The sequence below is a fragment of the Symphalangus syndactylus genome, chromosome 6 (genome assembly GCF_028878055.3).
Source record: "Symphalangus syndactylus isolate Jambi chromosome 6, NHGRI_mSymSyn1-v2.1_pri, whole genome shotgun sequence".
Classification (NCBI taxonomy): Eukaryota; Metazoa; Chordata; class Mammalia; order Primates; family Hylobatidae; genus Symphalangus; species Symphalangus syndactylus.
In genome coordinates, this window is record NC_072428.2 from 133473859 (window position 1) to 133485124 (window position 11266).

Consider the following 11266-nt stretch of genomic DNA (forward strand, 5'->3'; position numbering starts at 1 on the left):
ATCCTGCCCAGTGTTGCTTCACCTGATATCAGGGGTGCAAGGCAACCAGATCTGACACCGGTTTCAGTTTAGATCCTGCCTTTACCTGGGTGTGACCCGGGTCCATCTCTTCAGCTCGGCCTCTGCTTTCACTTCATAAACTTTTGGGGTTAGTCCTCGGATGATCTCTAAAACATGGCCCAGGTGCTCCTTGCCAGTGGAGTGTAGCAGGATTTGGAGGGACTGGACACTCAGTGTGAACAAGAGGAAGGCCTCAGGAGGCAGTAAAAGCTGACAAGAGAGAAAATGAAGCGCCTAGGGGTGCATATTGGACTAGCGGGCGAAAGGCCATGACTCCTTAGTTTGAAGATAGTGAGTGGGAAAGAACTGGGGCCGAGATTGGGTAAGTTTCCCAGTGCAATTGAAAAAAAAAAAAAAAGAACTAGAAGAATTACCCAGGTCCGGCTTCTTTCGTGTAGCCTGGGGCTGAGTCGCAGGCTGAGAAATCCGGTCGGGCCAGTAGGGGGCTCCACTAAGCGCAGTCTCAGAATGCCCAAGAGCCCCACTGTCGCCCGGGGTCTCCTAGAGGAGTGGGTCATGGTGGGCGCTGAAGAGCCGTAAAAGACGAGCAGCCCGCGTCCGCGTCCGTCCTCCCGGGTCTCCAGTCCGCAGGCGGCCGCCGCCTCGGCCCCGCCCTCCCACCTCCATTCCCGGCCCCGCGGGCCCGAACAGTCCCTCTCGCAACCGATCTGCTGGCTGGGGCGCAGGGGATGCGAATTCCTAGAAGCCTTAAGAGGCTGCCCAGCGTTGGAAGTTCGTATCCCCGAGAATGCTGGAGGTTCCGGCTCACACACTCCCTCCGGGCACAGTCAGCTGGGGGGTGCTGGGAGGGAGAACGCCCCGCTCCTCATCCCCCATCGCCGTGCACCCTGGAGCCCAGCTCCATACGTTCGGCCACCCCAGGCGGACTCGGAGGTGACCGGGTAGCAGGTGTTGGCGGGAGGGGACCGGGTAACGGCAGGCCCTAGAGGAGGTCGCTGGGCCGGGCCGGAGGCGCACAGTGGCTGCGTGGCTACCTCGGCGGCACCCGCCCCACCTCCGCCGGCTAAGCCCGGAGGGGGACGGTGAGTCAGATCTCGGGCACCCGCTGGTCGGGCGGGGAGGGGGAGGCAGGTCAGGAAATGACATCAGAGGCCTGTGCTCAGGGAGCAGGGGTCTGAGCCGGGCTGGGGCGGCGGGGGCGGCAGTGAGTGGGGTGGGGGCGGGCGGACCTCGGCGGAGCCTCCGGCCTGAGGCAGGATCAGGGCCCCTTCCTGGGGGAGTTTCCTGCCTGGTCCGCCCTTCCCCGCTCTCCCCGCCCCCTCTCCGGGCCGCTCCTTGTATGGTCTGGGCGCCGCTCTCTCCCCGCCCCCTCTCTTCTCCCTCCCTCCTCCTTCCGTGTGTCCCTCCCCGTCCGGCTGGAGGCTGCTCCGGACCGGGACGCAGAGTCCGCGGACCCGGCGCCGAGGCGGCCACCCGAGACGCGGCGCGCACGCTCCGGCCCGCGGTGAGACGCGGGGAGCTGCAGGGCGGCCCCACGGGGAGGGGGCGCGGGGCGCCGGGAGGGGGCGAGTGGGGGTCGCCAAGGGGAGCTGGGACCGCCCGGGGCTCCTGAGCCCGGCTCCGCGCTGCGTAACCCGGCGACCCACCCCAGCAGCCCGGCCCGGCCATGGCGGCCCCCCGCCCGTCTCCCGCGATCTCCGTTTCGGTCTCGGCTCCGGCTTTTTACGCCCCGCAGAAGAAGTTCGGCCCTGTGGTGGCCCCAAAGCCCAAAGTGAATCCCTTCCGGCCCGGGGACAGCGAGCCTCTCCCGGCACCCGGGGCCCAGCGCGCACAGATGGGCCGGGTGGGCGAGATTCCCCCGCCGCCCCCGGAAGGTATGCGGCGGGGCTTGGGGAATGGACCCCGGCAGGCGCCGGGGTGGGGGGCAGTGGTTTCGGGAATTTGGGGATGTCTGGAAAGGTTGTTGCCGAGAGGGCTGGGCGCAGCCACCCTGTCCCGAGCAGATGTTCTTACCTCATCGTGGAGCTCGTGGCTGGGAGCCAGGGCTCCTGGGACCGTTCCAAGTCCCCCGCCTGGGGGTGGGAGGCGGGAATGTGGGGCACGAATCTTCCCCTCCGGGTCCGTTTTCCGAAGTGTAACGGGAGCTGCACCACTCCTCGGCAGTGCCCCCGACCTTTCCTGACCTGGTACTCCCAGGGCGCCCTGCGCCCCTCCTTTGCTTTCCCACACGCTCTGGGACCCCTGAGAGAGTTCTTGGGTTAGGGGTTAGAGCGGTAAACCCAGGGTGAGGGGTAGAGGGACCCCGGCCGACGTCTTTCTCCCTCCTACCCCAGACTTTCCCCTGCCTCCACCTCCCCTTGCTGGAGATGGTGACGATGCGGAGGGCGCTCTGGGAGGTGCCTTCCCGCCGCCCCCTCCCCCGATCGAGGAATCATTTCCCCCCGCGCCTCTGGAGGAGGAGATCTTCCCTTCCCCACCGCCTCCTCTGGAGGAGGAGGGAGGGCCTGAGGCCCCCGTACCGCCCCCACCACAGGTATGGAGGCCTGGGAGGGGCGGCTGCACTGGACACCCCCAAGGAGAGGAGAAGAGGGCCCTTTCTTCTTACCTTCCCTGCACCTCTGCCTTGGGGGTGGGGGGATAGAGGCATGGAATAGGTGCTCTGACCTCTGATCCTCTAGCCCAGGGAGAAGGTGAGCAGTATTGATTTGGAGATCGACTCTCTGTCCTCACTGCTGGATGACATGACCAAGAATGATCCTTTCAAAGCCCGGGTAAGGGACCGGAGAGTAGGAAAAGCAGGGCCCAGGGCCAGAGACTGGGGATAGAGCTAAGGAGGATGGTGTCCTCCTGACTGCCTCTCTCTTTCCTCTCCCACCCCTTGCAGGTGTCATCTGGATATGTGCCCCCACCAGTGGCCACTCCATTCAGTTCCAAGTCCAGTACTAAGCCTGCAGCCGGGGGCACAGCACCCCTGCCTCCTTGGAAGTCCCCTTCCAGCTCCCAGCCTCTACCCCAGGTTCCGGCTCCGGCTCCGGCTCCGGCTCAGGCTCAGGCTCAGGCTCAGAGCCAGACACAGTTCCATGTTCAGCCCCAGCCCCAGCCCAAGCCTCAGGTCCAACTCCATGTCCAGTCCCAGCCCCAGCCTGTGTCTTTGGCTAACACCCAGCCCCGAGGGCCCCCAGCCTCATCTCCGGCTCCAGCCCCTAAGTTTTCTCCAGTGACTCCTAAGTTTACTCCTGTGGCTTCCAAGTTCAGTCCTGGAGCCCCAGGTGGATCCGGGTCACAGCCAAATCAAAAATTGGGGGACTCCGAAGCTCTTTCCGCTGGCACAGGCTCTCCTCAGCCTCCCAGCTTCACCTATGCTCAGCAGAGGGAGAAGCCCCGAGTGCAGGAGAAGCAGCACCCCGTGCCCCCACCGGCTCAGAACCAAAACCAGGTGAGGGATGGTGATAGGACAAGGCTTGGGACCAGGGCACTGGGGCGGGGCTGAGTCCGGAGCCAGAGCATAAGCATAAGGTGATTGGAGAGTCAGGGTGAACACGGGGGCGGCGGCAGCGGCGGGCGGCGGCGGGATAGGAATTTTCATCCTCTGGGGTTAGCCTGGTGGAACAATGGTACGAAAATGCTCCTCTGGAGGAGAGGCCTGGCTGGGTGTGGGGCTGGGTGTGGGGCTGGCTGGGGCCTGGCTGGGATGGCGCGGAGGGCACGGGGCTCTGGATTAGGAGGATCTGGTGGACCTTTCCTTGTGCTTTTACCCCAGAAAGTTAAAGGGAGGGATGAGATCACCAGTTCCACCTTGGTTTTTCCCATTCTTGGGTCTTGAGTTAATTTCCCTGTTCCTCTGAGCACTCTTTCTGCCTGAGGGCTTGGAGATAAGAGACAGCCCCAGTAAACACTGGTTGAGCCAGCAGCCACCACGTGCCAGGCACTGTGCTCTGTGCCCAGGAGGGTAGGACATGGGAGGGAAGAGATCTCTGCAAGAAGCTCAGCCTTCAGGTGTCAGATGGACCTGGAATGGAATTCTTGGCTCAGCTTCTCCCAAGTCCTCAGACTGGGCAAGTTAGGTGAACCCTGAGCCTCAGTTTCTCAATCTTTAACATTCTCTCCTCCATACAGTGGTTGTGAAGATTAGGTGAGCTAATACCTAGAGAGTGTTGGGTTCTGTATCTAGCACAGGAACGCTCAAAATGGAAAAGCTATAATTACAAAATGGTTCTTGCCTTCTAGTTCAGGAAATAAGATGGTCCAATTTCTGGTGACGAAGATGACCCTGATGGTCATCTAGTCCAAGCATCCATGGAGTCCCTTATAGTGTTGATGTCTACCTACACTCAGACACAGCATAGGAAGAAATGCCAAGGGCCAATGAGCTTTGCAGAATCCTGTGAGTCACAGGCACTCAGACCTGGGAGTCAACGCGGGGCCTGGCAAATTAGGAAAGGCTTCGAAGTATGGGCAGGACGTAAGAATCCAGAGAGGAGAGGGATGTTTGGAGAACAGAAAGGAAAATGACAGAGCTATACTTGGAGAGGCAAGCGGGGCTGGAGGGCGTAGGAGGTGGAGTGGCTCACCCAAGGAGCTCTTGAGCGCTGGAGAGGCATTCATGATTTTTGAGTAGGTGTGGGGTGGGTCAGGAGGGCTGGTGAAAGCAGTGTTTTTGGAAGCTTTCTGGAAAGTTTCACCAGCAGAGATGTGTATTCGAGGGAGATCAGTGATGGGTGTGAGTTCACTCTTGGGCAATAGTAATATTAGCTGCAATGAAAAATTAAGCCCCGCATGTGAGAGCTGTGTGCTAGAGCTGTGTGCTAGAGCTGTTGGAAAGGCACAGCCTCAGGACTTAGCAAGGATGAGCAATTGGAAGACAAGGGTGAGGGGAAGAGGAAAAAGTCTCCAGGGCGATTTGGAGATGGGGTGTGGGCGGACGACAGGATTGCTGACAAAATAGGGAAGTCCACAAGGGGAAATGGTTTGGACCGGAAGAGGAGGGGTCCAGCTGTCAATGTTTTGAGCAACAGGTCCCAGGAGGACTTTCAGCTGGGGCCGTCATTCAGCTAGAAATTCAGGGCCAGGTTTCAGGAGAGGGCCAGAGAGGTCTAGCATGGTAGTGGGGCACAGTGACACTGTGACACCAGAGGGTCAGTGTCGGAGCTGAGGAGCTTCCCAGGGAGTGCAGACAGCGGGGACCAGGAGGTGCAGGAAGAAGAGTCAGGAGGAGAGTCAGGGCGCACTTAGAGAAGAGAGCTGAGCTGCTCAGCGGGGTGTTGGAGGGAGTGAGGGCTCAAGGCTGGAGATTAGACTGTTGGGAAGTCGTCAACGGTCTTGGGATGGCCTCTTTGTGCCCTGTGGTGGGAACACAATGTGAGGAGTTGAGGAGAGTGGGTGGTGAGAAGTGGGGCTGCTGGTGTAGCCTGGTCTTAAAGGACTAAGGGAAGGATTGTGTGTCAGTGGTGTGAGTGTGGTGTGTGTGTGTGTGTATACATAGGTGGATATATGAGGGGCGTGTGTGTGTGTGTGTTAATGTGTGGGTGTGGGTATGGTGTATGTGTATGTGAGTGTATGTGCATGTGCGAGCATGAATGTATGAGTGGTGTGTGATGTGTGTAGTGTGATTGTGTGAAAGTATGTGTATATGAGTACATGTGTGCATGTGTGAGTGTGAAGGTGTGTGCATGTGTGAGTGGCGTGTCTGATGTGTATGGTGTGTGATTGTGGTATATGAGTGAAAGTATGCACAAGCGAATGTGCACATACATACTTTCACACATATACACACAAGTGGCATATGTGTATATATGTGAGTGGTGTGTGTGAGCGTGTGGTGTGGTATATCTTTTTTTTTTGGAGACGGAGTGCAGGCTGTCGCCCATGCTCACTACAACCTCGGCCTCCCTGGCTTAAGCGATTCTCCTGTCTCAGCCTCCCAAGTAGCTGGGATTACAGGCACGTGCCACCACACCTGGCTAAGTTTTGTATTTTTTAGTAGAGATGGGGTTTCACCATGTTGGCTAGGCTGGTCTCGAACTCCTGATCTCAAGTGATCTGCCTGCCTCAGCCTCCCAAAGTGTTGGGATTACAGGCGTGAGCCACTGTGCCTGGCCTGGTGTGGTATTATCTGAATGTGAGTGGTGTGTGTGTGTGGTATGGTATCTGTGTGAGTGTGTGTGTGTGGTGTGGTATATGTGTGAGTGTGAGTGGTGTATGTGTGTGGTCTGGTATGTGTGTGTGCATGTGAGTGGTATGTGGGTATGTTTGAGCGTGTGTGTGTTTGAGTCTGTGGTGTAGCGTATGTGGTTTTTGCAAGTTAGGGGAGAAGGGCTCAGGTACGTGTGTAACCCGGGGAAGCAGGTGATGGAGGGTGAGTGTCGTGGGAGAGCAGGAGCAGGCTGCTTGGGTCCCTGGAGGAGATCTTGGTGATGTTTCCTCCCCTAGAGGCATCCCAGACAGCAAGGACAGAGTGGTTGCAGCGTGGATAGGAAGGACGATGAGGGAGCTTAAGCTGGCTGGCTTCCATGTCCTCAGCCATGTGGGAGGTGAGGTCACGGTGCGAGCAAGGGGACGAAGCAGGTGGGGGCTCAGGAGATGGAGAGGTCTGGAACAGCTGCTGTGGGGAAGGCCGGGCTGGAGGTTGCACGGGTGCTGCAGTGTTGTGAGCTCACTCTGCAGTGTTCAGCGATCTCTCCACTGCTTTCTGCAGCTTGGAAGCAGAAACAGGAAGCGGGTGGTGGTGTGACTTGGGGTTGGAGACTGGGCCGGATAGCTGCGGGTGGCTGCAGGCGCCCGGAGGGACAGTGAACCTTGTAGGAGTTAGATGGTCATGGGACCAGGCTGGGGCATGGTGGGCAAAGTCCAGGGGTGGGTTGCGGGCGGGGGAACTAAGGCTTTTCTGGGTTCACATAGTAGGTGTGGATAGGGAAGAGAAGAGGCAGATTAATGGCTGGCAAGAGACTTGGAGGTAAATCTGAGGTCAAGGATGTCCCATGATGGACGATGACTGAGATGGACGGAAGTTTGGTTTGAAACGGTGGCATTGGTGCAGGCTGGCAGAGGGGACAGTTCTGGATAGAGTGTCCTGATGAACGGGGATACCCATGGGAGGTGATGGAGATGAGGATTCTGGGCTTCTGAAGGAGGAGGCAGGCATTTCGAATGGCACTGGAGAGCAAGGACTGACTGAGCGCCTTCACTCTGTCCCCAAGATGCCAGGAAGGGAAGATTGGAGGAGACAAAGTTGAAGTGAGTGTTCCAGGGAACGAGTCAGTTAAGAGATGGTAGGATCTTAAGGGAAGATGGGTAAGATCTGGAGAGTTGGACTTATATGGACGCATGCTTCACTAGGCAGAAAGGACGCAACTCTGGGTACAGATGGGGGTCGGGGTGAGGAGCAGTGAAGCCAGGGCTGAGGGGAGAGGGGCTATGGGAGGAGGTAGCAGGGGGGCTTTGGAGGTTCCAGGTGTTATGGGAATGAAGGCGTCTGCAGGTAGCACACTCAGTGATGGGGCCACGGTCCTGGGTAGGCCTTTCCAGCCGTAGAAAAGACCCACCCAGTGCACTTGCTCCTGTGGGCATGTCTCCTGGCAGTGCTGATGCAGGTCAGACAGCCCTTCCCCGAGTTCTCAGGGTTACCTCTCAGGGTTACTAGCAGCGCTGTCCTTAACATCCACCCCCCACCCCAGTACCCAGGATCCCCTAAGTGGGAAGGTTGGGCTGGCCTAGGGGGTGGCCTTTGGACCTTCTCTGAGGCTGCTGGGGAGGGACCTGAGTGAGGTAGTTCAGAAGCCCCTCACTTGAGGGACAGGGTCTCTGTGTGGGGGTGGGGCTGGGTTCTTGCAGACAGCTCAGTGGGTTTAACCTGCACTTCCTGCCTGTGTTGTATCCTCACGCTGACAGGGGCTGCTCTGCAGCAGGCAGGCCGGGTAGGTGTGTGTGCGCGTGTGTGCACGCCGTTGCGTGCCCCTGTCCCATGGGGGCGATGTCCGAGCATGCTCTGTGGAGTTGATGCGTGGCCCTGGAGTGTCCGGTGCTTCAGTGACCCGAGCTGCTGTGTGCGTGGCCTCCGTCCTCCCAGTCATTCTGGCCTGTCTGTGACTGCTCAGGGGGTTCGGGCAAAGCGGGTGGAAATGTCTTGCTGTATGAGATCCAGGCTCAGGTCCCCTTCCCATGTTATTTGTGTGGTGCTGGGGATGGTGGGGGTAGGGGGACGAGGGAGAAGCTTTAAGGGTCAACCCTGAGCGTCTGGGACACGAGCTGGGAGCTAAGTCCTCATTGGAAGAAGCCGGGTAGGCTGGCCTGGGAGGGTTCTTGGAGGCAGCAGCCCTCTAGAGTGTGAGGAAAGTGTTGGCATTGCAGGTGCGCTCCTCTGGGGCCCCAGGGCCCCTGACTCTGAAGGAGGTGGAAGAGCTGGAGCAGCTGACCCAGCAGCTAATGCAGGACATGGAGCATCCTCAGAGGCAGAACGTGGCCATCAACGGTGAGCCCACCCCACCGGGACACCACCACCCCGCCCCGACATCACGGTGGGGGCCAGGGCTGTGGCTCCACTCCCTAATTCCTTATCCGAGCCGGCTGATCCCTCGCAGCCCTACATACTTCCTTCTATTTACTGCTGTCTTCTCCGGCCTTCCCAGAACTCTGCGGCCGATGCCATCAACCCCTGGCCCGGGCGCAGCCAGCCGTCCGTGCTCTGGGGCAGCTGTTCCACATCGCCTGCTTCACCTGCCACCAGTGTGCGCAGCAGCTCCAGGGCCAGCAGTTCTACAGCCTGGAGGGGGCGCCGTACTGCGAGGGCTGCTACACTGTGAGTCGGGCTGTGCTGGGCAGTCGGGCCCTGGAAGCTTGCTGTGGGGTGCTGGTTCCCTGCCAACCTCCTCCTGCTGCCTCCTCAGGACACCCTGGAGAAGTGCAACACCTGCGGGGAGCCCATCACCGACCGCATGCTGAGGGCCACGGGCAAGGCCTATCACCCGCACTGCTTCACCTGCGTGGTCTGCGCCCGCCCCCTGGAGGGCACCTCCTTCATTGTGGACCAGGCCAACCGGCCCCACTGTGTCCCCGACTACCACAAGTGAGGACCTGCCACCTGCCTTCTGGGTTCCTGCCGTGCTTGGTCTGGTAGCCCAGCTGCTTGCTACCCTAGCCTCAGGACAGCCCCAAACCCCTGGTGTTGTTTTCTGGTCCCATGTCCTGTCTGTAGACAGCAGGGACCAAGTCATCTGGATGTAGCTGTCCAGGGGCTGTAGGCCCGGGCATCGAGTCCCGCTGCTGGCTGGTCCCTCCCTCGCCCTTGATCACTGAAACTTATTGTGGGTGTATGTCAGCATTTCGTGAAGTGTGCTGGGGTGACTTCATCTCACACACAGGCTGGGTTCTAAAAGTTCTTTTGGAGATCAGCTGTTCGGATTTCTGGTTTCTCCCCAGAAATAGTGTTTAGAAGGTGGCTACTTTCTCAGGCTGACCCGCAGAACCTCAGTGCAACTGTGGGAACAGTGCAACTGTGGGAACAGTGCAGAATCTGACCCCCACCTCTGACAGAGTGTTTGGGTAAACACTTTAAGGATTCCATCTGGGGTGGCCACAACTTCACATCCCTCCACAGTGACAGGCAGTCAGGGCAGTGGCAACGTGCGCGGGGGTGGGAGGATTGGGGGAAGGTGAGGGTCAGGGACCCAGGATGGGATGGGAGGGGTACGTCAGGGCTGGCTTTCTGCAGGAGCTACAGTGTGAATGGGACGGTAAGGGTCAAGTGGGAGAGAACACCGTGGCAGGTGTGTGGGAGGCTCCCTTGCTTTGGGAGAGTGACTGGTGAGGCAGGAAATTCCCTTTGATGAGGGCCAGTCATGGTGGCTCAGTCTTAGGTCCTTCTGGTGAGCTTCCTCCACCTAGAGATGCAGGGCAGAGAAGTCTGCTCCCTTGCTGCACAACCTGGTTTATGCGTGCACACACCGGGGATGAAAGCCCTGGCTAACTCTGCTGGCCCTTTCTGCCCCTTCCAGGCAGTACGCCCCGAGGTGCTCCGTCTGCTCTGAGCCCATCATGCCTGAGCCTGGCCGAGATGAGACCGTGCGAGTGGTCGCCCTGGACAAGAACTTCCACATGAAGTGTTACAAGTGTGAGGTCAGCCATCCCTCTGGACTCCTTGGGCAGGTTCCGACCAGGAGGTTGTGGGAGATGCTGCTTACTAATTGGGTGGTGGAAAGCACCAGCATTCAGGAAACAGGGCTGTGATTTTGAGGGTGGCTCATGGTGGCACCCCATCTGCCCTGCCTGAATGCTTCCTGCCACTGCAGGAAATGGGGCTGTGGGGCTTCTGAGGTCACTTTGAGTCATGGATAAGCCAAGAAAGGGGACAAGCCAATAGGAGGGAAGGGCATGGTGTTTTACTGTGGTAGGGGATGGGGATACAGGAGCTGAGAGAAGAGGTCTTCGAATGGAGGTGAGCCAACCTCTATTTTATTAGGGTGGTGGTGGGCAGGGGAGCAAGCACCTTGGAAGCAGCTCTACCACTGCTTGCCCTCTTGCAGGAAGGTCCTAGTGGGTGACTGGAAGTAGGATAGGGATGGGAAGTTGGGTGTGGCTGGAAAATGCGATGACACCAGCTCTGAGCCATGAAGCATCTTTCTAATTCCAAGATGGAGCTGCATGGGGTGGGGTAGGGTGGAGCAGAGCGGGGGCCTTCCGGTCCAGTGCCCCTCACCCTTCCTTCTTCCCAGGACTGCGGGAAGCCCCTGTCGATTGAGGCAGATGACAATGGCTGCTTCCCCCTGGATGGTCATGTGCTGTGTCGGAAGTGCCACACTGCTAGAGCCCAGACCTGAGTGAGGACAGGCCCTCTTCAGACCGCAGTCCGTGCCCCATTGTGGACCACCCACACTGAGACCACCTGCCCCACCTCAGTTATTGTTTTGATGTCTAGCCCCTCCCATTCCCAACCCCTCCCTAGCATCCCAGGTGCCCTGACCCAGGACCCAACATGGTCTAGGGATGCAGGGTCCCCGCCCTGGGGTCTAGTCCTCACCCATCCTGCAGGGATTGCCCACCGTCTCCAGACACCCCACCTGAGGGGGGCACCAGGTTTAGTGCTGCTGCTTTCACTGCTGCACCCGCGCCCTCGGCCGGCCCCCTGAGCAGCCTTTGTACTCTGCTTGTGGAGGGCTGGGAGACGCCCTGACCCTCTAGGACATTCCCACCCTCCCCCATGCTGCCAGGTTGTAGCTATAGCTACAAATAAAAAAAACCTTGTTTTCCAGAA

General features: G+C 59.0%; 2 protein-coding genes across 3 annotated transcripts in view; one reads left to right on the top strand and one right to left on the bottom strand.

The window, feature by feature from the left end:
* Nucleotides 1-2055, bottom strand: part of FAM131B (family with sequence similarity 131 member B) — a 29344-nt gene extending 27289 nt beyond the window's left edge. The window contains exon 1 of the mRNA XM_055284347.2: nucleotides 2035-2055. The gene's annotated coding sequence lies outside the window, so the exon portion shown is untranslated. The remainder of the gene's footprint in view (nucleotides 1-2034) is intronic.
* ZYX (zyxin) lies at nucleotides 564-11266 on the top strand. Of its 2 annotated transcripts, none has more exons than XM_055284340.2 (10): nucleotides 564-1525; nucleotides 1673-1895; nucleotides 2355-2554; nucleotides 2700-2792; nucleotides 2906-3457; nucleotides 8368-8488; nucleotides 8646-8815; nucleotides 8904-9082; nucleotides 10011-10131; nucleotides 10728-11266. In XM_055284340.2, the coding sequence occupies exons 1-10, from the start codon at nucleotides 1361-1363 to the stop codon at nucleotides 10830-10832; spliced, it is 1929 nt and encodes a 642-aa protein (XP_055140315.1). In that variant the 5' UTR covers nucleotides 564-1360; the 3' UTR covers nucleotides 10833-11266. The 2 variants fall into 2 exon arrangements, with proteins under 2 accessions (XP_055140315.1, XP_055140316.1); XM_055284341.2 differs by having other exon boundaries at nucleotides 1252-1525; nucleotides 1676-1895.